This window comes from Gobius niger (assembly GCF_951799975.1).
Source record: "Gobius niger genome assembly, chromosome: 2".
Lineage (NCBI taxonomy): Eukaryota > Metazoa > Chordata > Actinopteri > Gobiiformes > Gobiidae > Gobius > Gobius niger.
The window spans coordinates 33,626,734-33,654,071 of NC_136853.1; the positions used below are offsets into that span (position 1 = coordinate 33,626,734).

The 27,338-nt window shown below is 38.7% G+C and overlaps 2 protein-coding genes across 3 annotated transcripts in view; one reads left to right on the forward strand and one right to left on the reverse strand.

Annotated features, from left to right (window-relative positions):
- Positions 1-27,338, forward strand: part of LOC306983080 (chemokine-like protein TAFA-2) — a 219,454-nt gene that overhangs the window by 40,153 nt on the left and 151,963 nt on the right. The window lies entirely within an intron of this gene.
- iqsec3a (IQ motif and Sec7 domain ArfGEF 3a) overlaps positions 5-27,338 on the reverse strand; it is a 79,557-nt gene continuing 52,223 nt past the window's right edge. Inside the window, exons 5-14 of one of the 2 annotated variants that reach the window (XM_079582750.1) lie at positions 23,662-23,823; positions 18,477-18,599; positions 15,026-15,192; positions 13,707-13,846; positions 10,691-10,816; positions 9,700-9,799; positions 9,408-9,566; positions 8,615-8,704; positions 5,638-5,681; positions 5-1,537 (exon numbers count right to left, since the gene is read on the reverse strand). In XM_079582750.1, the coding sequence (XP_079438876.1) occupies positions 1,034-1,537; positions 5,638-5,681; positions 8,615-8,704; positions 9,408-9,566; positions 9,700-9,799; positions 10,691-10,816; positions 13,707-13,846; positions 15,026-15,192; positions 18,477-18,599; positions 23,662-23,823 (1,615 nt within the window). In that variant the 3' untranslated portion in view covers positions 5-1,033. The remainder of the gene's footprint in view (positions 1,538-5,637; positions 5,682-8,614; positions 8,705-9,407; positions 9,567-9,699; positions 9,800-10,690; positions 10,817-13,706; positions 13,847-15,025; positions 15,193-18,476; positions 18,600-23,661; positions 23,824-27,338) is intronic. The other variant, XM_079582751.1, reaches the window with a different exon arrangement.

The window sequence follows — 27,338 nt, forward strand, 5'->3', positions numbered from 1 at the left end:
GTTCTTTTCTTTTTTCTTTTTTTTTCTCAAAATGTCAGCTCAAAAAGGTTAGATCTAAGGGAAAAGTCACAAAGAAATAAAAGCAAAATGTGTTGTGCAGACAGAATCGACTTGACATTTTTTTCTTCTTATAAAAACAGACAGGTATGTGTTACAGTAATGAATAGAAACTCTCTCTTATTCATGGCATTGTTATTTTGGTAAAGGTTCTTCACTTAATAAAGTTATGAATCCTAGGTTTAAGCAGTTAGACTTGGGTAGCAAAGCTTATGACTGGTTGCAGTGTTTTTTTTTTTTCTGTTGCCTTTCACTATGGGACCAGCTGAGGGAGGAAGATGTCTGTGTGTGTGAATTTTGAATCAATTACAGCAGCTCCAAAGCCACAGAGAAGCAGATAATAAATAGAGCTTATGAGACAGTTCTTGACAGGACGGGAGCGAGGATAATCCATCTCTTAAAAATCAGTGCAACTTGGGGAACAGTTTTTGATGAAACGGTTCCTAAGTTGGTCTATGAACAAAAAGCATGACAGCGGAAAAGCAAAGTCTTCTAGCCCTAGCATTTAGTGCAAAAGGTCCGTTTGCAGAGGAGGCTTATATATTTTGGCACATCTTCATTTCGGTGTCAAGTGAGAACACACGCACACAACACATGTGAACAAAAATGACAGAAGCTCAACTGTAGCAGTCCTTGATCTGTTTCCACTCACTAAATTGATTGAGAAATGTTTGACAGATTGCAGTTTTAACTGGCAAATACTGTAACTACATGAAATCCTTAGAAACAGAGTATGTGAGTAATCTTTTCCAGTAGAATTGACAAAAAGTTATAGAAATTTGTTAAAACCTAGTTTATTTAAAATTTCAAAATACACGTGGAATCAAGTTTATATATGTATGCATTTCATTTTTAAAGTATTATTTTTCTATTCATCTTAAATATATGCATATAGTATTTTTATCATATGTATGTATATATGTACATTATGTACTAGTACTAGGTAGTGAAGTGTCAGTGTGTCTTGAGGGATCATTTACACCATACTCCGCGAGCCGCTGGGGGTTCGGTGCAAAGACAGACGAGGGTCCGGGGGTATATACTGGTGCGGGTGGTTATAGGGCGGGGGAGGGGGAGGCAGAGGCGGCTGATACCCTCCGTCAGCAGAGTGCACAGGGGTGGACATGGCGGACTGGCTGAGCTGATGCTGGTAGTGGTGGTGTGTCGGTGTCTGGCTGAGGAACCCCTCGAGGCGGCCGTACCCGCTGTTGTCCAGCATGAAGACTTTGACGATCTGCTGACACTGGATGAGGGCTTCAGGCCGCAGGTCCGCCAGGCTGATGGCGGGCTGGTGCTGCAGGGGGACTGAGTGGCAGGGGGTGCTGGTCGCAGACAGTAGCTGCGGGTGCTGTCGATGGCTCAGGCCCAGGGGGCCCTGCTGGAAGACCTCCCCCCGGTGGTTAGGAAGGGCCACGTTCTCGTGGGTCTGAGCCGGGCTGCTGCGGAGCTGGTACGTCTGAAGCCTGTTGTGAATTGACACCTAGTTTAGAAAACAGCCAAGAGAACAGCATCAAATGTTATAAAACTGGTTCCTCCTCTCTGTCCCGTAAGCCCTCTTTTGTATTTTGGGGGTGGTTGGTGAACAGCAGACACACAGGGCATGCTTGGGTGCAGGCGACCCATCCCAAAGGTATTGTGGGGGTGTGTTCAGAGTGGCACTGGAGACAAGGGGGGTATGAAAGACTTTTGGCAATGCTACAGGCAAGGGCCCGGTGGTTCCAAAGGGGACACTGAGGGCCCCTGTGCCTCCTTCCAAAACCACTGTGTAGCGCTATGGTGACAGTGAACACAGGGTACTTGAGATTGGGGTCAGGTCAGACAACAAAGAGGGAGAGGTGGAAGAAGAGGAGGAGAGGTGTGAGCTGAGTGACAACTACAAAGGTTGACAGGCAACACAGAATACATTTAATGTCTGTCCTGCTCTGGAACTATTATGTAATTCTTTTTTAAATTATTTGCTGAAGTTAGTGTTAAATCTGTAATCTTTGATTTTGTCCTGTAGCTACACATTCAAGAAAACACTCTACCATCTGTCTTAGTAACACATTTGTCTTAGTAACACTCAATCAGCAGCTTTTGATATTAGGCAATATCAAAAGCTGCTGATCCACAGGTGTGAAGAGGAGCAGGTGACTGTACTATAACAAGCTTCCCACAGGTCACTGGACTGGACACTGGAGCGGAGCCATTGTTAGAGTAATTGGCTACACCAGCTGACAGTACGCACCACAGTTTTTACATTTGGCAACTTCCTATTTTGTTGTCAGCGCAAAGCTAAGAAGGCTGCTACCCAAATCACTATTTTGATTCCACCCTTTATTTACAGCTATGAGCTACACTGATGCAGTCGGAGTCACACATCTTCACATTCATGTCTGGAGTATACACAGGCTCGGGTGGGTGACCCCTGTTTTTTGGAGATAGATGCGTTTGGACAGCTCCCCACCAACCGCTGACATTTACTGTGGGCTGTGTGGCAGAGGGGAACGCGACTGTTGAAGGTAACTCAGACAAGCATGACGCCTGACCTAAGGCGCAAACATGGGTGAAATAATAAAGGGGAAGCACAATCGAAAGCTCTAGTATAAGACACATACATTTACAATTCCTCTAGTCTTATGGTTTATTTGGGGAATGCATAATGTGGTATAAATTAACTGTTATATTGAAATTGAAAGGTAATGTTTGTTGAATGTGCTTTCAGTGGTTTAAAAAAAGACACTACAACTACAGTTTGCCTTAAGCTGGATACAGCAATCACTATATGTGTACATGTAATTACTCAATTGAAAGCTTGAAATAGCGAGAGTAGTTACTTTATGGTTTTAGCCATAGGATCTGGCAATCCAAAGTGTGGTCTGACTGAGAATCAAAACGAAAAAATGAAAAACCAAAACAACTTTTACATATTCTAAATAGTTTCTGTAATTAACTGTCAGTAAAACCAATATTCAATATGACCATGTTTGCCTCACATCTAGGGACATGTTTACCTTTAATGGAACAGGCCACTGTTTTTCCATGCTGAGATATGTTCTTACCTTAGCTTAGACAAGTTGATGCATAACTGTCTGGTCTTTGTGCGTGCGCTCAGTCTTGCAAATGTTGTTAGTGTTCAGCCTCTCCTAGCATAGGTATAGCCCCAAACTGGGGTGCAGTTAGAAGCTACCAAGCTGCTCCACGATAAAAAGGGGTACTATATATGTAAGGTGTAGTAATACCTTAAGAGCACTGCGCGCAGTAAAGTGAGATATTACTGCTCGGACGTCGAAGTACACCTATGTTATTATGCCGTATATATATAGTACCCCTTTTATCCGCTTAGAAAATCAACATGTTTAATTTTGTGAAACTAGACTTGGATCATGTAACTTTTCACGTAACATATATTTAAATAGGGAAAACATGGAAGAGTTTGATCACATCTATACCTATGCTATGAGAGGCTGAACGCTAACATGGTAGCACAGGTACGCATCAACTCGTCTATGCTCAGGTAAGAACATATCTCAGTATGTAAAAGCAGTGGCCTATTCCTTTTATACAAACGTAGATGAACAAATGTAGTGTGTATGTATCTAAATTGTATCCAAAATCTGCATTCACCAGAATTAAGCTGACCCTAAATTTGGCTTCTGGTAAACTGTTTACTCTTGAGACACATCTATAAGACAGAGAATAGAAAATAGAAAGGCCATCTGATGCCTTAAGTATCCTGACTGCAAAGGCCTATGTGTATTGAACTACAGTCTTCTCTTGCTTACAGGGTCTTAAGCAAGAGTCTCAGCAAAGCAAGAGTAAGCTTTCGTCTCAAACTTTGGCAAAGGCGGGTGACACGTCTGGGTCCCTAAGAGTGGTGAATTTATCTGCCCACATGGTGCTGTGTTAATTAATGTCACAGTGTTGGATGTGTGTTCTTGTCACTGGTCTGACCTGCATGCCTGGACAATCTGGATTAGTGAGGTTCATTACTTATATACCACAATGGAGCTCAGTCCCACTCACCTTGAAAAGATAATACATAATGTGTGGTAATACTTGACCCTTTCAATTATGTCATTTCCTAAAACTTCATAATCCAAAAAGTTAAAACATTTTCTTCGATCTAAACTAAAATAACATGCTAATCATGCAGTTCCAACTTTAAACCGATGTTATCATTTTATTTTTAGTCCTCACTCAGCCAATCAGAAGCGATCACCCTACATCAAAGATCCCACTACTGTGGCATTTGACCAATCAGCAGAGACCGGTCGCGCTCTCAACTTCCTGTTTTCTCTCAAGTCTGAAAAAGACCCAAGTTTGGCTAAATTTATGGTACATTTCTTTACATAACTAGAAAACTAACCATGGTAGGTTGATGAAACTCACAAATTTTATTGGCGGGTAACTGGTAACTAAGTGATGATATGTGTTGGTTTTGGAGAACGTAGTGAAATAAGTGTAATAACACCATAAAAAAGGCAGGAACCCTATTTGATCATACGTTCACTTAAACCTAAAGTAAATTAGTTTTGTCCATGCCCGTTGCACCTATTATTCATACTTGCAGTATTTTCTTGACAAAAGAACCAATAAACCCTAGGACTATGTTACTCTTTATGTTGCCAAAAGTTATTTTTAGTAACTTTTTAGGCAAACAATATTGGAGGTGACTGACCACTCCCACTGCTGTAAAGCACAATCACATTACAAAAACTCTTGCCTATGACAGGTGTGATCATTCAAACATCAATATCACAACAACACTTAAGGGCAAGGAACCAAGTATGGTAACTCCGTTCACATTGATTTTCTGTGTGATATTGAAAAAAATGTAAAAACACTGCAACAGAACTAAAGTTATGTTTTGTCCCCCAATCACATTCTAAAACAAACAACTTAAATGTATTTAAACTCGGGTTAAAAAAAACGGGTTAAACTCATATTATTAAAAATTTTCAGGAAGTCCAGGGGAAAAACTAAAGGAGACCTGGCTTCAGGGGCCAAAGTGGGATTTAAGGTGAGGGACCGTTGAGCTCCATTGTCAAACAGGAAGTAGTATTTTTGATTGTAAAGGGAATAAAGGAGTTTAATCATATGAAACACCGAAGTCACGCTTCCTTTCACTGAAGAAATGTGGTATTTTCACGCTTTATATGAATTACAGTTATAGTGCTGATATAAACCTTTACAATCTACACATTCAAAGAAGTCAGATAATTGCTGGTTTGCGTCAAATCACTTTATAATATACTAAACTGATGGGTTGGATGTTATACAAAACGCTAGTAAAATTGGGTAGTTTTACATTGCATGTTCCTTTTACTACTTTATTTATTTATAATATTGTGGTAGATTAAGCTATACTGTCTGTTTAACTTACACAAACACGTACATTAGTCACTTGCCTTCTACTGTCTTCTTCTACTCTTATCTCTGCCGTTTTACTTGATAACCACTGTACAGCCTGTTGTACGGATGCTGGACTGCTCATAATGGGCCAGTGGACCTGATCTTTTCCTCCCTTCACAGTATGAGTTAATCCTCACTGAGGGACTTACCTGCTCAGTAGGACATGCCCTGTCACTATGCACTTACCTCCATTGCGTTGTGTCCACTTCTGTCATCTACCTTCTGCTGCCCTGAACAGACAAGAAAAGACAAGGAGTGGTAAAATTTACTGAATTGCACATAAACAATGGTGGGCTAATGGGTAATCAGGAGAGTCGTTTCCCAGTGGGCTGCGGCACTTTTGGGCCGTCAGAAAAAATAAAATAATAATAACTTGAGTGGACTCTCACAGTGGGACCAATCCTACAACCTTACTAAAGCTAATGCCCTACAAGATGAGCTATACATTGGGGGAAAGTGAGCCAGTCTAAATCATAAAACTCCCGGGCTGAAATGATGTCCCAGAATGCCCCTGCACAAAACACACAAGGCAAAAAAGTGGCTTATTCCCAGTTTTAAAAAAAATGGGATCTTTGATGTGTTTATTTATTCATTTAACTTAATTGCTATTATAGAGCTAATGTTGGGCATCACCAACATAGGTTTTGTTGGGAGATGATAGCACTGTGTCATGACCATCATGGCTGCCATCGCTGCAATACCTCAACACCATCTAGTGGTGAGGCACGAATTCAGAGGAGACAGTTTAAAGGGATATTTCAGGATTTTTGACATAGGGCTTCATTTTTTAGTTATCCAGAGTGTTGCTGATTTCTACAGATATTTAAAAAAAAAAATCTTGCAGTTCTTATATTTGAAGAGTTACGTGGCGCTAGGCTAGTGCAAGGCTAGCGCATTTCTACAGTATCAGCTAGCCTGCATTAAAAACAGTCTGACCCGCCCACAGTGCACCTGAGGCAAATCACTTATAACGCCAGACTAACCATATAAATGTCTGTGTCAATAGAGTAATTTGAAGCATTTTGCATTTAAAAAAACTTATATTTGAGCAGCATCAGCTTTGTGGTTGTATAAGCTATGTGTGATCTGCTAGAAAATAGTCCCTCAAAATGCGATCATTCATGTGATGCAAGGTCAGATATATTTCAAAAATTATTCTAATGGCACAGACATTTATATCGTTAGTCTGGCGTTATAAGTGATTTGCCTCAGGTGCATAATGGAGTGGGTCAGACTGTTTTTAATGCAGGCTAGCTGATACCGTAGAAATGCGCTAGCCTAGCACAAGCCTAGCGCCACAAAACTCTTCAAATATAAGAACTGCATGAATTACAAAAATAATATCTCCAGAAATCAGCAAAACGCTGGATAACTAGGAAATGAGGCCCTTTGTCAAAAATCCTGAAATATCCCTTTAATGTGGAAACCAAGAGGGACTTTACACATGTCAAAACAAAAAGAAGAAAATTGCCATTTCTAAAGCTAGATATTCCCCTTGTGATAACTCTGAGATGGGTACAGTTGATTCAACCACATGGGTTTTTGTGGTATACATTTGAAAAGTTTTTGCTTTGGGTTTTGATTGGGCCGCAGTGGCGCAGAGAGCAGAGCGGGTCGTCTTGTGATCGGAGGGTCTGCGTACACTGGTGTATGATGAGAGTGTGAACGGGTCACAGTGCCTAAAGCAGGTGCTTTTAAAAAAGGCGCTATATAAATGTGATCCTTTATTTACCCTTTACAAGCCCTGGAGCATTGTAGAGGCTTGCTGCCGCTCCGCCTGTAGGAGGAGACTGAACTGCCGTTATGGATTCTCTCTCGAATCCTGTTATTAACGTAAATGGGGAGGAGTGAGCACAAGAGGTCTATCAATATATAATATCTATGGTTGGTTTCAAAAGCGTAAAGGGCGTATTTTCAGTAGGGAAATTTGTAAAATATGATAAATGAGTGAGCGAACAGTCACAGTATTACAAGATTAAGATTGGGACAAACTGTCTGTAACCTTGTGTTGTAAAGGTAAGCATCCATCCGGCCAACGTGAGTGCGGATGCAGTGGAGCATGCTGCTACCGTCTTATCGGGCATTAAAACAACTTAAATAGTATTTTAAATTGTTCAGTGAGAGACGGTATAACAAGCTATACATTTAAAAAAAGAAACAATCTGAGCTGGATCAGGAAGATAAAGATAAAATGAAATGCATGTTTTGTGCTTTAAATCTTTTTAATTTGAAATATGATTGATACGACAGCAGTGGTGGAAAGTAACTTAGTAAAAAGTACAAATTATTAGGTACTTTTATTTTACGCAAGTAAATTTTATGATGAATACTTTTTACTTTTACTTTTTAGAGCCTGTATTAGTACTTTCTACTCCAGTACTTTTTTAAATTGGGTTACAGTTTAAGTATTTTATTTTCAAAGTGACCTCTTTACGAAGAACTGGTTTAGTCCCAGTTTAGACTTGGTTTAGTGGTTTATTGCTTTAGACCTTGTTTAGATCTGGTATAGACCAAGTTTAGTCTGGGTTTAGTTCCCGTTTTTGAGCTAGTGGTTTACTCGTTTAGACCTGGTTTGATTCAAATGATTAAAAAAAAAAAATTAAATATTCTTAGTAAGTACAATTTACAATGCTTTTTACAGATTTTATCAGGAACTTTTACTTTTACTCAAGTACATTTTTTGTCCTGTATCTGCACTTTTACTTAAAGGGACTATACAGAGTTTAAAAATGTTAAAATGAAGTATTTTCTTCCCCCTATATGTTCCAGAAATGTCCTATGGTGTAGAATGAGCCCAGACCTATTCACCACAACTGCTTCTAAAATCCTGCACTGTCACTAGTAGTGAGAATAAAATGGCCAACTTGCATCTAGTCTCTTTAAGTAAAACTTTACTTTTACGTCTTCCACCACAGTATTTCTTGCTCCTTATTTCCTTCCAGTTTCTGTATATCTTGTGTAGTTTATAAGGCCAACAAACATCTTATATTTGAAGTGGTCCAAAAAGCAGGTTTTAATGAAGATGATACATTTTGAAGCATAATGCAAACTCGCTTACATACATTTCTCTGCGGCTTTCTGCTTTATAATATTAATGTCATGACATCTGTGTGAAATGGAAATAAAGCCTGAAAATCTTTATGAAGGCTTTTTGATGCCGCACCTGATGGAGAGGGTTGTTTGCCGCGAAGCTCGAGTTGCGTTCCATTCTTCACCGAGTGCGTCTTCGCCCCCTGCTGCTTCTCCAGTTCCCCTGTGCACAACAAACGACCAAATTATTCTTATATCCATGACGGGAACCAAAGCAACAAAACATCCAGGTGCCGCCGTAGTGTAGGAGTGACAACCATATTACCCGGTGTAATTCGAGCTGCTTTCAAATGAATCAGGATAACATAAACACTTGCGGCAGCCTCTAAGCTCCAAACATGACTCCTCATCTCTCTAATTAAACTTCACACTTGATGGTAATTGCATGTCATTTCCAATCATGATGACTAAATGTGGGTTTGTCTCGAGCACGGTACAGCATTCTAATTTTCCTGGAACGGCCCAAAACCCACTGCAATGAGGCCGAGAATACCAATCTAATGAGGAAGTTAATTATTACCAAAATGTGTGTGTATATGAGTTTGTGCGCGTGCATAAATTTTTCACAGGAACAATGGCAGATCCTCCCTGGAGTGTTTTTATGTATCTGAACACTCGTCACTGCAGATGTTTCAGAACCTAGTAGGATACTCTTTTGATCCCCCCTGACAGACTTGGATTAAAGTACTTTGTGATACCTTTCGGTATGAAAAGCGCTTTATAAATAAAATTTGAAATTATTTTTTTAAGTGTTTTGAATCTGTGTTTTGGTATGTATTGTATGCATACCAAGAGGCATTTGTCAGTGGTCCACTCCAGACAGAGATACAAAAAAACATACAACCACGTAGAAAAAGAAGGCTTACACTCAATGCGTATCTGCTCCATCTCTGACACCTCTGCAATGGACTCTTTTAGGTCCTCAACAAACTTAAGTAGCTCCTCTGCACTCTGCGCACAGAAATTAAAAACCTGCTTCTTGTCTGAACCAAACGGTGAAAGGATGGTGATGCCATGAGGGTAGTCTATTAGAAAGAAAGAAAACAACAACAACAGAATGATTGCACAAAGTTAGCAACACATTTGAAAACATAGCATTTTTGTCTCAAATCTCTCTGCTGTTTTAAAGCAATTGAGTAATATCTATGATCCACTTACTTTCATTTTCAAACAGATGGAACTGCATGCCAAGAAGGCCCATAGCTTTACAAAAAGTGTACGCAGCAGAACTCTTCTTTTTCGGACATAACTTCAAGATCTGAAAAGAAAACGACCATGAAGTGGTTTAAGTCACTCAAGTTAATCGTCAGAAGATAGTAAGAATGTAAACTGAGGTTGCCACTTCAAATCATTTGCGTCTTACATATTGTAGACGCAACTCTGCATCTAATAACTTGAAATAGTCTAAAGACTGAAAAACTGATCCAACCATTCACCTTCACATAATTAGAGGTGCAATAATCATTATGCTTGACAACAAAAATCTAAATTGCAATAATAGATTATGGTAGGTATTAAATATAAAATGCAGTCACCTGTTGGAGCCAAGGCGTCCACTCTTTTGTTTATTTGCAGGGATCATTTAACTTAACCTACATTTTTTTTATAATGGAAGATCCTCTGGGATTGAAACAAGAGAGAGTATGCAGGCTTCTCTGCCTTTTCTCCAACTTTACACCCTCGGCATTCCTCCACCTAGCCACAACAGTACTGAACATAATGTCACATGCAGTATCCTTTCTTCTCTTTGGACACTGTTGTTTGACCCTGCTTTCCTCAATGTGCCTTCTTCAAAATGTTTTTAAATTACAAACAAATATTATCATTGCTACAAATTAATTATTTTTGTACATGTAATGTTTCATCTAAACAACCAGCTTTGAAGAAAAGGGCTTTACTTTTAAGGAGATTACAATATTGAATCTCAATACTTCCTCTAAAAATAAATATCTGAGTTGCGAAATGACATAAAAGAACATGAAGTCCTGAGGGAATGGCTCAGAGTCAAAGGAAAGGATGCTGCAATGCTGCAGTCAGAACAAAATACGCTGCTTCCGTTAGCACCGGGAGAATATATTTCATACTGTACCATTATTACTTACTGCCATTACTTAGTGTCATAAGTGTCTTTGTGCACTCAGGTACTCACCACAATCAGATCATTGAAGAGGAAGACTTCTCTCTGGTGAGCTGCCTGTTTCTGAGGTTTACTGACATCAGTCACCTCAAAAAGACGACTACAGCACACCAGTCTGCGGTGTGGGACAGACAACACCTGCACATACAGAGGAGCAGTGATTTTAATCATCACACTCAAATGTGTACTGGTACTTATAGAGTGGGTAGGATGGTAGTAGATGTACAAAAAAAATGTGGAGTGAAGTGAAGTATACTCATGAACATTGTAAAAAATGCTTTAGCTCTTCAGAGAAAACCTGATTCTCTCTTGAAATGTGTGTGTTTTCCATTTAGGTCATTTATGTGCGTCTTCAGAGACTTAATGCATTTATTCCAAAACAACCTTTTCCTTGACTTTTATCAAACCATCTTCGCTGTCAAGCCCTGTGGGATTATTGACACATCAAATACCAGCCCGGGCAATCCTTTGAACACTGACCATTTGACACCAGTGTATTGATTAAAAGACTAATGTCAGTATTGCTCATCAAATATTTCAAAATGTAAAAATATCATCAATTGAAATTTAAACCAAAAAAACAAACTTGTTTTTTTTTTAACCCACTGACATAATTCAAAGCTGAAGAGAAAAACTTTATCTGGACCACTTGTATTTTCTGGCAGATGGCTCTTCTGGGCAGGAACAGTCACTTCCTGTCACAATGATCCATCATTGGTTTGGCTCTGACAGCCTTCTCTGTCATCTTACGACCACTCATCCATCACACAGAGACACTTAAGGAGCTACACACACACTGCATGAGGAAAGGGAGGCTCCAGAGATACCTCAATGTTTAATATAGACAGTGAAACTATAGCCATAAAATTTAAATTCTGGGCGTTTTGATCCAGAGAATACAGTTCACTAGATGTTTTAGTTAAAGGCACACTGTGTAACATTGGCTTATGCCATTACTAGCAATAAAAACATGTTCCTAATGACCAGCTTAACACAGAAAATCTTTTAGCCGTGGGTAATCAAAGAATAGATCTGGATGAGGAACTAACCGATTTAAATCTTATATTTGGCTGGAGACGTCCCGCTCACAGCAAACACACATGTTTGTTTGATCATTTTGGTGGGTACTTTTCAACTGTAAAATAAATACTTGTATTTTACTCTATTCATTTTGTGTGGCAGAACTAAGTAACTCATGCCCCTAGAGGCCATAAGCGCCACTGCAGGTGTCGTAGCATGTTTTGTGTTTTATTTTTTACTCATTAATTGTCTGTGAGAGTAAATACTACGCTGACAGAAAAGACAAAGGGAGAGAGGGATATTGTACATCCAATTACACAATAGAGATAATTTTTTTCACTCAAACCGGGCTGTAAATACTGTTTAAGTGGCGCTAGCCTGCAGTTAGCTTTGCCCATTAGCCTGTTAGCTTCTTCTTCGTGATTCCATTAGTGTGTATTACGCCTCCGGGTTGGAGCAGGGAACGCTGCAATTGTGGTTTTCTGGATAGAGACACCCGGAGGAGATGAAAGACCCCCCAACCATCCCATTAACACTTGTATTACCCCCAGAGGGACTACGAAAATTATTTAAGGTAAACAAGTTACTTAGTTCTTCTTTAAATATCGTTCCCTGGCATACTGTGTCTAATTTGTAAGTCTTAAATGTACGTGCTTATGAACACTTTGTGTTGTGTAAAGAATGCCAACAGAATGATGAGCAGCCTTACAAGATACTCCCCGGTTCAATTTCCGTCCTGTGTAGGCCTTCAGTGTGAAGTTTTCCCATCAACTCAAAATAGTCGCAATACATTGATAATCCTCTGAACAGGAGTTGTTTGTATATAACAACTATACATATTAATCCTCATCCTCTGTTTGAATTCTATGACCTGCCCTTCCACCAAAGTATTTTCTCTTGTGCAAGTCCCAGAACAAACATTCAGTTTTCAATGTATGATTTGTATGAAGAAATGCTATGTTATATGTACAGTAAATAAACAAACAAATAAAACAAAATCCCCTAGCTATGTGTTCTTGACCTTGAAGCCTGCTATTAGCCTCTTCCCAATGCTCCTTCATTTTTCTTTAACAATGTCACAATGCAGAGTAGCAGGGTATATATTTATTTATTTCAATTTTGCAAAAGGCTGAGACATGACATAGTGTTTCCCCCCTGCTCTCATCAATGTAGTTTACATAAATAAGTAAATTATTGTATTTTATAACAAAACAATTCATTTCAGTTACTCCGAGTCCAAGTGTTGGTGATCTTGACCACCACATTTATTGCACTGCTGCTGAAGTGCCCTTGAGCAGGTCATCAACCCCTCACTGTAATATTGTGTGTGTTGCATTTGTCCACTTTGATTATGCATTTAGCCCTGAACCAGCACTGAAAAGTGTACAGACAGCTGTGTATAATGCTGTGTGTATTTTTGGATGATGATTGCGCAGCTGATGAGGCATTTAATGGCTAATAAATGGGCTTTGATAGCACTGCAGTAGTCACAATGGCCGATAAAGAGTTGAATAATAAGAAACCATTTGCTTTAGAACCTGGCTCGATCTATATGCATAATTCCAGCAATTTTTATTTTATTTTGCTTGAGATGCATTATATCTATTTACACCATCAGCATGTTTTTTTGCAGCAATACTAAATAGTAAATAACGGGGGAAGAAGTATTAAAAAATCTGTCTCATGCAAAAATAAAAGTGCTGTTACCGCAAAACACTAATACAAAACATCACAATTAAAACGCTAAGCAAAAGTAGCCATTTACTTCCACCTTTGATTACCCATTAAAGAAATTACGAGTGCACAATTGAACGATCCAAAACGCTTCTGACACCTGTGGATTCACAGACCTCAACTACTTTTTTTTTTTTTTTAACAAAATGCATAATTCATAAAATAAATCACCAAGTAAATAAAGAGCCATTTGAGAGAGCTACTAAAACACACAGCTGATGTAAACCCCCCGCTCCCAGCAGCAGATGGTCAGATATAAAAAGCAAGTTCTCACCGTTTTCATGCCCACGATGGACTGCTCCACTTTGGAGACGTAGGTGACGTGGTCCTCGTTGGAGCGCAACTCCCTCAGCTGTATGCGCTCATATATCCCCACCACCATGTCTCTGGGGATGTCAGCGCCATCATCCACACCTGGCACACGAGTGGACAAGGACAATGTTAATTAGTGCAAGAGCAGGTGGGATCTTATTCAAACCCTGGTACAACTCAACTCAAGTATTGCACGGCAGATGGAAAACAAATGTGTGTTACTTACAGGTTAAGTTAAAATGTCACCCCTGAAATGTGTTAGTGCCAAGTCCCTCCTGTGCTGTATTGCATAAGTCTGAAAGGTTGCCCCGAAGATGCGCGCCCTTACATAGCATGTGCAGCTTCATATGCAAAAGTGCCTTGTTTCCATTCAGAATGTGCTTGGAGAAAATGAAGCCGTCAACATAAGGAATTGTTTTACAAAAGATTACCAGGATGTCACAAGGGAGAGCGTCTTTAAACGGCAATTTCAAAGTATAGGAAAAAAAAGAAGCATCTTGTAAATGAGACAAAGCCTTCTAATAAGCTACTCTAGTGGTTTAAGCTTGCTTGCCGAGTATTAGGCGTTTGTGGACAATCTGTGGCACTGTTTGGTCTGTTTAATTGAGATGATGAATGCGCTTTTGGCTGGTATTGGTTATTGTATTTGGACTTAATCAGTTTGCTCGGTGGAGTGTTTTTGTAGAGGACTATGTGAGCGAGCAGGGTCACACGGAATGACATTATATCTGAAGAAGACAACATGAAGACAAAGCACAGACATGAAGGAAAGCGAGGCGAAGAAGATGGATAGAAAAGACAAGTGAGATGCATAACTATAATTTACATGGGATCCAAAAATTGATTTTATAGCTTAATTTGATTGTGGTACACGGTCAAGAATCTAAATTGTTGTGCATCGACCTGTATTTGCTCATTGAGAGCACAGAGTAAAGTAAAAAGCATCATTTGTCTTTTTTACTGAGAGCTGTGTGTCTGCCTGCAAAGAACTAACTACATTTCTAATCTGGGCCTCAGTCTTGTAGCAATAAAGCATTACAGTAATGCAATGTGATATTTGCTAAATGGTCAACCTTTCATTTTATACAAGCTCGGTTCCACTGGACCAACACAAAAGCGTCTGCACCTGTGTTGATATTATAAAATGAAAATACTCCATGGATTAAGGTTAAAAATCATAAGTTAATTGCCACATATGAGGAAAAGCACCCTTTTTTTAAAAGATGTATTGGCACAATTATCAGCTAAATCAATATTGTAGCATAGAAAAAAGGTGATTACCTCGTAGGTTCCTGATGAAGTCCTCCAGTAGCATCTTGCGGTCAGGCTTGATGTTGGGACTGTACATGTCGGTGTTGAGCAGGATGATGGCAAAGGCGAGGATGAAGATCGTGTCTGGGTTGTGAAACTGTTGCACTATGTCGGGGTTACACATGCAGTAGCGCTGGCTGCAGGACCAAAGACAAGAATGAAAAAATACTAAGCAACATAGTTTTGACAGCAATGACAAATGTGGCATCCATTTAATGCATCTACAGAGAGATAGAATGAGAATATTTGAGGTCAAACTCAAAGAAAACCTGACAGAGTGATGACAAATAACTTCTTGTTTGTAGTTGTTTGAGGCTCTAAAGATAAACTTTACACTGATAACGTGTACATGTCCTTGTCCATGACTATGGTCAGCCATAATGCATCATGAGGATGTTTTAGTTTTCTTCTCTTGAGCTATATTCTGCAAATTCTGAGCCATATTTAACCGCTATGGGGCGTTTATAGCTTCTGGTCTCTGGATTTATATTGTTGTTACTGTGCCAGAGGGAATAAGCATAAACTTTAAAGTTAGAAACTCCAATTCCAGGGCGCTTTTGTGTCAAGAATGAGACAGGAGTGATGTTCCGCTTGATGCTTGGTGTCCCAAACAATTCATTATGTTTTTATTGAAGCCATGAATCCAGCAGTTTTGTTGACATGATGGGGCTGTGCTGTTTGTTTTTGTATTTAATAAAAGTGCCCATGGGGTAGAGATAAAGGTTGTATAAAGTCTTAGTTAATGAGATCTCTACCTAGAAATGCTGCTTTCAAAATAATTACTCCTGCAGTGAAAATTAAAGACTGTAGAGGAATCAGTGAGCCACATGATTGGAATATGATGTACTGTATCTACGAATGAAGTTATTTCCATCCCTGGATGGGATTTAGTCACACGGCCTTTCTGTTTTTCTTATTTAGGTCACTTTATGGTCAGTAATGAGTCAAGAACACACTGTTCAGAGCCAAAAATATTTATGAAGCTACAGTACCATTTAGATTGATTTGAATTTATTTTATTTGATCAGGGACAATGCACAAAAGACATTAGTCTAAAAAAGAGTTGTCATGTGCCAGGTTGTGACAAAGATGCTAATTTTCACCCACCAGGTTGATACAGAATAATAATACATGGAAGCATTACTTCACTCACATCATAATGCCAAGAAAATGTATCTCTGAAGTACAGTAGGGATAAATCCTTTGAATGACCAAATAAGCAGTAATTTAGGTTGAACTATAACCTTTGTAAACGAGCAATATATTGTCTCCATAGGGTCTGGATATGTTTAAAACAATGTAGTTAGACTTGTACAAACATTTTCTGAAATCTATCTGATTCTTGTATTAGTTTACCAGTTCATATTTCATTCTTCTCTTTGATATGTTTCAAATCTGCACTGTGAGCTGATTCTTACACATACATTGCTTGGAGACTGAATCAAATGTAATATATTGAATGTTACCAAACAAAAGAGCTGCAGAAAAACAGCACTGGGTAACTGGTGGTAAATAAATCCAACACAGATTATTAAATGCAAATACTGCAATATTTTACATTTCACAATCTCCATTGGTTTATTATGCAGGGGTCTCTTATCACAGGGGTATCCCATTTCACCTAATTTCTAAAATCTTGTCACATTTTATGTATTGTATATGAAGATCTGAGGCCGAAATCCAGATGGTATCACTATCACCATTGTTCCATTCTTTCTAAAAATAAAAATTCTAATTTAAAATACAAATATTCTATACCAATGTTTGCTTGCTTTTTCTTTTGAATTATCAATCATGGTGTCAGTGCACCTCCTCTGAGAGTACAGGTGGTATTGAACATTTTTATAACCCGGTATAATGCATGTTTACTTTGGGGTCAATGTTAAGTTGTACACTGCTCCAAGAATACTAAGCACCTTTTGATAACACAATTATTTATTTGTCAAAATAATGTGCAATCCTACTGCACAGCGCTTTTCTAGACTGGAGGTGTGCTGTCATTACTAACGCAACTCTTTCCCACAACAGAATAACAACATTACTGGACATCAGTGCCTAATCGTGTCTGAGAGTTGACACTTGGGCAGGCAGAAAATGTTAATTACACAGTTGCCTTTCACTCCCACAGAAACTTCATTTCTGCTATATGAAAAATATGACTCTATACTTGATGGAGCTCAGTGAAAGAGTTCTTCAACATTGGCATTTAAGCCTGCTTTTAAGCTTAAAAAGAAAATTTCATAATGCACGGTCATTTACACTGGGCTTGTGTCATTAAAAAGTCAAAGATAAACAGACTTTCAAAAACTACTCCACTAGAAACAAGGATTTGAGTATTTGTTCATCCTTGAACTACAACAACTCCATGCACAGAAATTTCCCTCATTTGTGAGACATTGATTTACATTACAGCAAAAATAAAATCTATATAAAGAAGACTAAGAACACTCATCGAAAGATCGTCCTTCTGTGAGTTAGTTCAGAGCCTCGTATCTTAAAACGGCCCTATGCTGTGCCTTTTTATGTCAAGTACTTTGGGTACCTTGAAGTACTACTATATGAGTGCCAGCAAAGAAAGCAGTCACAGAGAAACGGCAATGATTATACAACTGGGGTTATTTATAAACCCTTCTCCTTTGTTTTCCCCATTCTTTTCTTATATCCTTCCATGCTTCCTTATTCTCCTTTTGTTGCTGATGCCAACATGCGGAGCTAACCTGATGTCCAAACATTAGCAGTGCCAGCTCTTGCTTCCCGCTCAGTGTGACAGTGATGGGTGTTTTCCTCCTCATTGGGCACCTCCACAACTGGGACAGGACGTTGTTACGCCAAAGGAACGCGTTAAACAGATAGCATTAGCAGACTGTGCCACAGCTGCTGCACATACTGAATCTCAGCCGCACAGTACTGCCACAAATTACATCCTGCCTATTTCCACAGTTGGATCATAAAAGGGGAAGCGCTGCATGTCATATACTGATCAACAGTCACAATATTATAATAATACTGCATTAGTCTTATATCGTCAGATTATTACACATGAACTTTTCTATATAGCATATAAACATTATAAAAACAGGATAATCAACAATAATCAAAAAGTGTTTGATTGATGCTGTAAAAGCGTAGGGGTTTAGGCTGTAGCAAATACACCGAGCATTCAGTGTTGTGAGTTGTTACCCAGCTCAGGTCATTTTCTTGACATATTTCATACTGTCCAGTCAAACAATCCCTGCAGACTAAAAACAAAATAATTTGTTTGTCTAAATTTGCCCATTGCTTCACAATAACAGACAATTATATTTATGTCCACATCTCTTTATCACCATTATTTGGGACTAGCGCTGACAATGATGGTTGTACTGACAACTCACATACTCGTTTCCTATCTGTTCATTTTAAATAGTTAAAGGGAAATTACCTGAAAGCCTCAATAAGTCGTTCCACTTTCTGGGCTTCTCCTTGGACTCGAATATGAGCCTGAAACTTCCTCAGAGCTTCATCCAGCTCCATTCCAGAGAAGTCCATCTCATCCACCACACAGCTGCGAAAAGTGAAGAAATAAAAGCTTTCAAATCAACCCGACCGATATTACAAACGCAGCTGTCTCAAAGGGGTTTACTCAGACTAACAGATTAATTTAACATCAATGGCATGAAAATTAGTCATAAGTAACACAGAGAAAGACGGGCAAAACACTTAGATGAATATAAAGATGATAAAAGAAGTACGCGTGATCGTATTAAAGGTTGATATAGTTCAGTAGACACGGTGCGGTGTCTAATACACACAGACAAAATAAGGTCAAAAACTGGCCACTGCAGTCCCTTAGAGCAGAAAATCCACCTACATGGCAACCCTTAAGCTCAATAGTTTCAATTAAAAAGGTTAAATGTTCTATCTGATGAGTCTGAGGCGGAAAAAATACAGAGTTTGCAGTTTCGGGGGTGAGTTAAGGATTAGAAGTTACAGGTGACCTTGAAAGTAACGTTCAATTTGGGATTAAACTTTAAAGCTTTGATGTACAATTTTGCGTGGAGGTGGAAAGTACCATGATAATGAAATATGAAATTACAGCTGGTTTTGAACACCAAGGTAGCCTTTCATGTGGCATATCATGTACTAGATAAGGTCAAGTTAATTATCATGAAAGACTCCCCAACACGATGGATTTAGATGTTTTTTGCTCAGTGATAATGGAACTTGATCAATCCTCTCTATCAACAAGCATCTTTGATCATTCTTTGTGACTCGCTATCTGGTCTCTCCTACCATTTATGTAATGTTCAGCTCAACTCGCAGTTCTGAGCTGTACTCCTACGTTGAGATTATCTACAACCAATTAGGTGTGAGCACACAGACCCACACAGGCAAACACAACAGACAAGTAGTGGAACCGCTTTCTGTTCCACAGCAGATTATCCATGTCCGAGTATGTTGTGATAGATTGATTGTGTAGAGGTTAAAACTCAAATGCTCTTTTGGATACAACCATCTTTATTCATCAATGTTTGGTGCTGACACAAAAGTTTAGTATTATCCCGCTTATACCATTGTCCCGCGAACTGAAACTGCTCATTGGGGCTTGTTTGCTCATTTCTTTTAAGTCCTGGGCAAGAGTTATTTCACTTTTTAAGCTGTTTTACCTGAAGCTAGTTCAGCTCAATTTTTTGTCGTCACTATGGAAACAGCTGCAGTGGAGTGATATACGTTAAGTGGTGACGTCACATTTCTACTTCCGGGTCCTGAGATGTGCGAGAAACTACAAAAAACTCTTTAATACCACAATCAATATCTCTGAAACTCAACAGAGAGTTACTGAACATACTTATTTATCAGGCCCATTAGCCAAAAATGCTGTACCTACTTCTATAAAAGTAATATTTACCAAAATCTGTACTTCCGGTTTAGCAGAGATAAATGCTAACAGCGCAGCAGCTATGCTAACCCCGGAAGTAGTGACTTTAATAATACTTTTTTAGCAGTAGGTACAGCATTTTTGGCTAATGAGTCTGAGAAATAAGTAGGTTCAGTCACTCTGCTGAGTTTCAGAAATATTGACGGTTGTTTTTTCCCGAGGGGGAAAATAGAATCTTTTGGGAAACAACATTTTTCACTCTTTTTAGCCGTTTTCTGGCAAACTATAAACTCATTTATCACATACAAATAAAGTCAAGTCTAAATCGGATCCATATGGATGTTTATTCACAGCAGATTGTTCAGAAGAAGCAAAAAACGGTAGATAGTGTTAGCATTAGCCCGAGGCTAACATGAAGCATCAGGTTAGCATTCTCCGTTATTTATGTAATTATGGACTGTTGAACCACGTTGCTCCTCTCCATGTCTTTGTATCTTTATTTAGAAGAAAACTATATTCATAATTCAGCATTTCTTTAAATAGTTTTTGAATAATTCGATTTTTCTTCCAGATTCCAGAGATGCCGTCTGATATATAGTTTGAACACAACTATCACTTTGACTTTGACTTCTTAAAGTGAAGATTTATCATTACTGTTAGCTAAAGATTATAGTACTAACTACTATTTGCAGACAACCAACATGCCATGATACACATTTACCAATTCTGAAATATACAACTTCTAAATAAAGCTAGTGTGTAGCCTTAAAAAAAAAAAACATCCCTCACTTTCCACATTTGACAGCACCTGCCGTCTGTCCTGTCTTTGAGCGATCCAGAACCTTAATTGTAGGTTTACAAAGACATCGCAGCAGCTACACACAAATACACACTTATGCACAGCAGTTAAGCCAAATGGGGCTGTATTTTGAGCAGCCAATCAGAGGATGACAAGCTGGTGGCATATCTGCTTTTCCTGCTAAGCACTAAGCTGTATATGAGTCATTGGGGGACCATATTTCTTGGAGCATTTGTTTATAAATCTGTGATGAGGCCTGTCCTTTGCGACTCTGAGCTTTATGTTTCTCACATCTTTATGCCAACCAGTCACTAGCACTGATAATATTTACAAACAGTATAAATCCGAGTTAATAATCTGCTAAAACACCATTGACCAGTATGTTGATTTGATACAGGGTCATTATCCAGTGCTTTAGCTGAATGATCCCGAAAACAGCCTATAATAAAAGGCCATGCAATTTCAAGATTTCAAAATTATACTACATCATAAATACACTTTCTCTAACATTGTGCACCTTTTCAACATCACTTCCTCTTGAGCGCGAATGTCTCACTATTGACTAGTCATGTGCTTATGCAACCCAAGGTGAACTCAGTTTTCAAGGTAAAAGTGCAATCTTGTTACCGCAACAACCACGGAGTCCCTGCAGTGTCCCGTATGAGCGCAAGAGAGGGATTGGCTAAGTGCTATCTTATGTCGTGCTGACCTTGAGGAGAGTGAACAGGTGATGGGACAACCCGCTTATAAATCCACCAACTCAGGCTGCTTGGTCATAAATATTATTCAGAGTTTAGCTAATTTCACCTTACACACTCTCTGGGCACACATTTATCTACTTAAAGGGATATTTCAGGATTTTCACATAGGGCCTCATTTCTTACTTATCCAGAGTGTTGTTGATTTCTGGAGATATGTACTGTATATATTTCTTAAATTCATGCAGTCCTTATATTTGAAGAGTTTAGTGGTGCTAGGCTAGTGCTAGGCTAGTGCATGTCTATGGTAACTAGTAGCCTGCATTAAAAACAGTCTGACCCAAGTACAGTGCACCTGAGGCAAATCACTTATAACACCAGACAGACTACCGATATAAATGTCTGTGTTGACTGAATAATTTTCGAAATATAACCATTATGCATTTAAAATCACTTATCTATTATAGAAAACGCTATCTCAATGGCCGCCGCCTGGGCGCCGCCATTTTTATTTCCCATACCGACTTTGAAGCTAAGCAGGAAAGTGCCTGGTTAGAACTGGGATGGGAGACCGTTCCTCGGATGCTAAGCAGGGAAGGGCCTGGTTAGGACTGGGATGGGAGACCGTTTGGGAACACCAGGAAGCCTGGCGACAGTAGTGAGTGTGTGCGTGGTTGGTGTTGGGGGCTGATGTGCGCAGACTGGGTGCCTGTCCATGAATAATGCACCAAATTGTTAGGCGACTTTGAGCGTCTGGAAAAGCGCTATAATGCATTATTACTCTTATTATTATTATTACATCCGCGGCCGGCCCCCACGTGACGGTCCCACCGGCCGCGGGCATTGGCCACGGGTCCATATGGACCGCGGTGCTGCTGTCCGAGGACAACCCACCGTCACAAAAACGCGAGTGCACGACATCTGACTGCCGTGCGTGTGCGCGCATCCAAACAGGGCGATGTGTGTGCGCGCGCGTGTGTGTCTGTTCGTGCGTGTGTGTATGTATGTGTGCGTGTGCGTGCGTGCCCAAAACCTGGTCAAACACGAGCCTCTAATCAAACGCGCTGCTCCGACTGATTTATCCTCCATGTGAGTAAAAGCGAAAATGAAACTACCACTTAACGAGCGCATGGCCTGCACTGCGTAGTTTTTTCCTTTTTTTTTTCCTTTGCTGCTGTACCATTTGTTTTCTATTTTGCTTTCACGTATTGTGAGCCCAGAGGTACATTTTATTCTAAAGCAGCTTGGAAAGCATTGCCAATTTCATTGTAAGGTTATAAATACTGTCTAACAACGATCATTAGGCTATTTCATTTCAAAACCTACATATTATTTTTTTTATTGTACACTACCGTGATGCACCAAACCACGGGACCTGCACCGTCAACCAAACCGTTAGAGCTGAACCCCTAATATTTATCCATAATTATCCCACTGTCTCTTGAATCCTGTTCCCCGAGTTTAGCGAAAATATTGTCATTGTAGTATATAAGAAAGGAGCACGGGTGCATCAAACACTCCAATTGCAGTTTGTTTGAAATTCTTTTTAGCCTTCATTCTTTTACACATTTGTAGTGGCCATAGTTTTTGGACTGGGTTGGGAACCACTGGTCTACAGCTGAACTGTGTGACGGGTTGGACATTTCTTTGTAATCACTCACAATCTCAGAATATCAAATGTGGAGACTAGCGAGGCCCAGCCGAAGGCCGGGTCTCAGCTAGTATACTTATATATGAGCAGCAGTATCAGCTTCCCGGTTGTAAACTACGCAGCAGTAGAATGATCTGCTAGGTTACCGGATCTACAGTAGTTTGTTTACTTTGGAGGACAACCTGATGATTTTGAAGAGGTTTTTAATGCAGGCTACTAGTTACCATAGACATGCGCTAGCCTAGCACTAGCCTAGCACCACTTAACTCTTCAAATATAAGGAATGCATGAATTAAAAAACATATATATATATCTACAGAAATCAACAACACTCTGGATAACTAGGAAATGAGGCCCTATGTCAAAAATCCTGAAATATCCCTTTAAGCAAAGATTACAATTACATACAAAATGCTAATGTCAATCAGTTGTTTTTCATTTTCATCCTGAGTACAGATATTGTTACATGTTGTAGTACAGTATAAACTTCACTCTGCCTTAAGAATGTGACGTCATTGGAAATGCTGTAAGTTTTTCTCATAATTTGAATTAAAAATGTATGTATGTTGTATATATTTGTTCATAGCTGAAAGCACTCACTCCAGCACATCTCTGTTGAAAGGCTTCTTGCTGTTTCCCAGGAACTCTCCGATCATCTGGCGGCTCAGGCCTTTTCTCTGCAACAGGAAGTGGGCCACGCCGATGGGAGTGTCTGGGATGAAGCCTCGGGAAATCAGGAACTGCAGGCCTTTGTCTGGGTTCCTATGAGACGAGAATCAACATGAGAATGACTTAACACAACATTGCTTTGTCCTTTCATCGATGTTATTTACTCTAAGGGAGCCACAAAGACAAATGAAATTAATCTAAATAAGAATTCATCCCTACACTGGGTTATTATAACATTCACTAGCAGTCACAAATATTGCTTGAACATCTCATTGCTTTTCATACATTACTTTTTTATAAACAACAGCAACACACCAAGTAAAGCAACTCTTTATCAGCCCGATGCATTTATGTTTGATCTGAAAAAGGAAACATCTCTACGTGTATTGACTATTTTTAACCACTATTAGGCACAAAAGATAGATGCTTCAGGGACATACTCCATTACTGCCTAAAACTTTTGCTCTGCGCAGTGCTTAAAACCCTTATGTAACAGGGCAGTTTGTGTGCTCCCTCTAATGGGCTTACTAAAGGGACGAGCTGGACACGGGGGAGAAAGGGAGAGAAAGAGAGCGCAGCGGCCAGGGAAGGACAGAGATTTGGAAAAGGACCAAACAAAGCAGATGTTTGGAAACAGAAATATGGGGACACGGAGGAGTCAAGCCAGAGCTGCCAAAGAGATACTACTATAAAAATGTAATCATATGTCTCTGAAAGTTTACACCCAAATGTGAAATACATCGCACATGGGTGTTACCTTCACCAAGTCATGCACTGTCTGATTAATGTACCCCCCCACCCATCCTGGACAGTGTTAATCATCCATTACAAGAGCAGGAATTCATTTGAAGTACAAATCATCAACAATATATAAATGTCTTCTATGTCGAGACACCATCACTATCTGCAAGTGTTTTTCTATTTTGTAACTCACAAATATTGCTGTGGTTTATATCCAACTATTCACTGCCGGATCATGTAAGGAACTGTGACAATTACCACACCTTCAAAAAGGTCCTTAACCTCTTAACCCCCACCTGGACCGAGCCCATTTTCATGAAAAACTTGACAAAAAAACACGACGGAAGAGCGATGAATAGGCAACAAAAAAGCCACAGAAGAGCCACAAAAATACGATGAAATTTACGTAAACAGGACAAAAAAGCAATGGAAAAAAGATGAAAAAGCGTCAAAAACAAAACAACAAAAAATATGAAAACATGACAAAAAAGCAATAAAAAAAGACACAAAAAAAGATACAATCCGTTTTGTAGGTCTTAAATGAGGTGTCACACTGGACTAGAGGCTGTAAGCTTTTAGATTTGAGTAAAGCTGAACTGGAGAAATTTGCTCGGTTAAAGGAACAGGCCACTGTTCTTACCTGAGCTTAGACGAGTTCATTTCATTTCATTTTTCATTTTATTTATTTATTTCATTCAAAAGTGATGTTCACAATCACAATAAAACCGCCAAGCCAACACAGTATGAATGAAACGGAGCAGAGGAGAAGAACAAGTCTTATAATATCTGCCCCTTTTGTTACTTCACACTTTACACTTCACATTGTTGTGGTATGTCTACATACATATATTTACAGTCTTATGTATATACATATGTATATTCACAGTATTAACAGATGTTTTATATTCTATATTCAGTTTTTCAATATATAAAATACAGAACCTTCGTATTCTTGAATGTTTACAAATGGTCAAAAAGAAACAAACCGTCATATTCATGTTTGTTCAAATCAAATATCCCACATTATTCATGTCCAAATACTTCATACTTTTTTAACATTGTGGCTTTTATGTGTTTTTTAAACTCCAGGAGAGTTTCTGACTTTTTCACTTCTTTCTGGAGTTTATTCCATAAACTGATTCCTGTCACTGTAACAGTTCGTTCCATTGCTTTAGAGTTGAACCTGGGCTTGTTAAAGATATCTGTTCCTTTCAGATTATACTGACTTTCTCTTTTCTCAAACATTTCTTGGATGTTCACTGGCAATATTTTTCTATTTGCTTTATACAAAACCTGGAGGATATTAAAGTCTACTATATCCTCAAATTTTAGAAAATTACATTTAATAAAAAGTGGATTCGATGGATCTCTATATCTAACATTATGTATTGTTTTCAGAGCCCGTTTTTGTAGAATGAACAGCGGCTGTATATACGTTTTACAGGTTGAGCCCCAAATTTCCACACAGTAAGTTAAGTATGGTATTATCATTGTGTTGTATAAAGTGAGTAAAGCGGATTGATTTAGAGAGTATTTGACTTTATGTAACACCGCAATGGATTTGGCTATTTTTCCTCTTGTGTAGTTTATATGTGACTTCCACTTGAGGTCTTCATCAATGATGACTCCTAAAAATTTTGTTTCTTGAACCCTTTGAATTTCCATACCTTCAATTTCTATTGATACATCAACTGTCTTTCTTTTGTCATTGAATATTATGAAGTTTGTTTTTTTAACATTGAGAGACACTTTATTTAGATCAAACCAATATTTTATTTTTTTGAGTTCTTCATTGACTACTTCTGCTATCTCCTGTATATCTTTCCCTGAGTAAAATAATGTTGTATCATCGGCAAATAGAATACTCTGCAGTTTGTCCGATGCTTTTACAAAGTCATTCATGTATAATATGAACAGTAATGGCCCAAGTATCGAGCCTTGGGGAACCCCGCAGTTGATGTCACGCAGGTCTGATGCTGTATCATTTATCTGTACATATTGCTTTCTATTTTCTAAGTAACTTGTGATCCATTTATGAGCGATACCTCTGATTCCATATTTTTCTAGTTTCCAAAGTAGTCTTGAGTGATTAATTACATCGAATGCTTTTTGTAAGTCAATGAAAATACCTACACAATAGTTTTTGCTGTTTATTTCTCTTGCTATTTTCTCAGTTAATTCCATTATAGCCATTGCTGTGGAGTGATTTTTCCTGAATCCATACTGACCATTGATTAGAATATTCTCTGTTTTTATGAATTTGTGCATTCTTGCTGCAAACACTTTTTCTAAAATTTTTGAAAATTGTGGCAATAAAGACACTGGTCTGTAGTTTGAAAAGTCATGCTTGTCTCCGCTTTTGTATATAGGTACAATTTTGGCTTTTTTCATTTTCTCAGGAAAAGTTCCTGTCGTTAAAGACAGATTACAGATATAAGTGAATGGCTCAATAATAGATTCAATTATGTTTTTTATGATCATCATGTCTAAACCTTCACAGTCAGTTGATTTCTTGTTTCCACAGTTTTTTACAACTTTTCTTATTTCATCTATTTCCACATGGTCAATAAATATACTGTTTACATTATCTATGATTGTATTTTCTGTTTGGTGTATTATTTGGGGTATTTTTTCTGCAATTGTAGATCCTACATTTGCAAAATATTTACAGAACTCGTTTGTAATTTTTTTCTCCTCGGATATTTCAATATTTTCTTTAACAAAGTAATTTGGGTATGCACTTTTGATTTTGTTTCCTACAACACTGTTAATTATACCCCATGTAGCCTTTATGTTATTTTTGTTCTCATTTAGTTTTTCACTGTAGTATTCCTTTTTCCTTTTCCTGATGATCCACAGTAATTTAT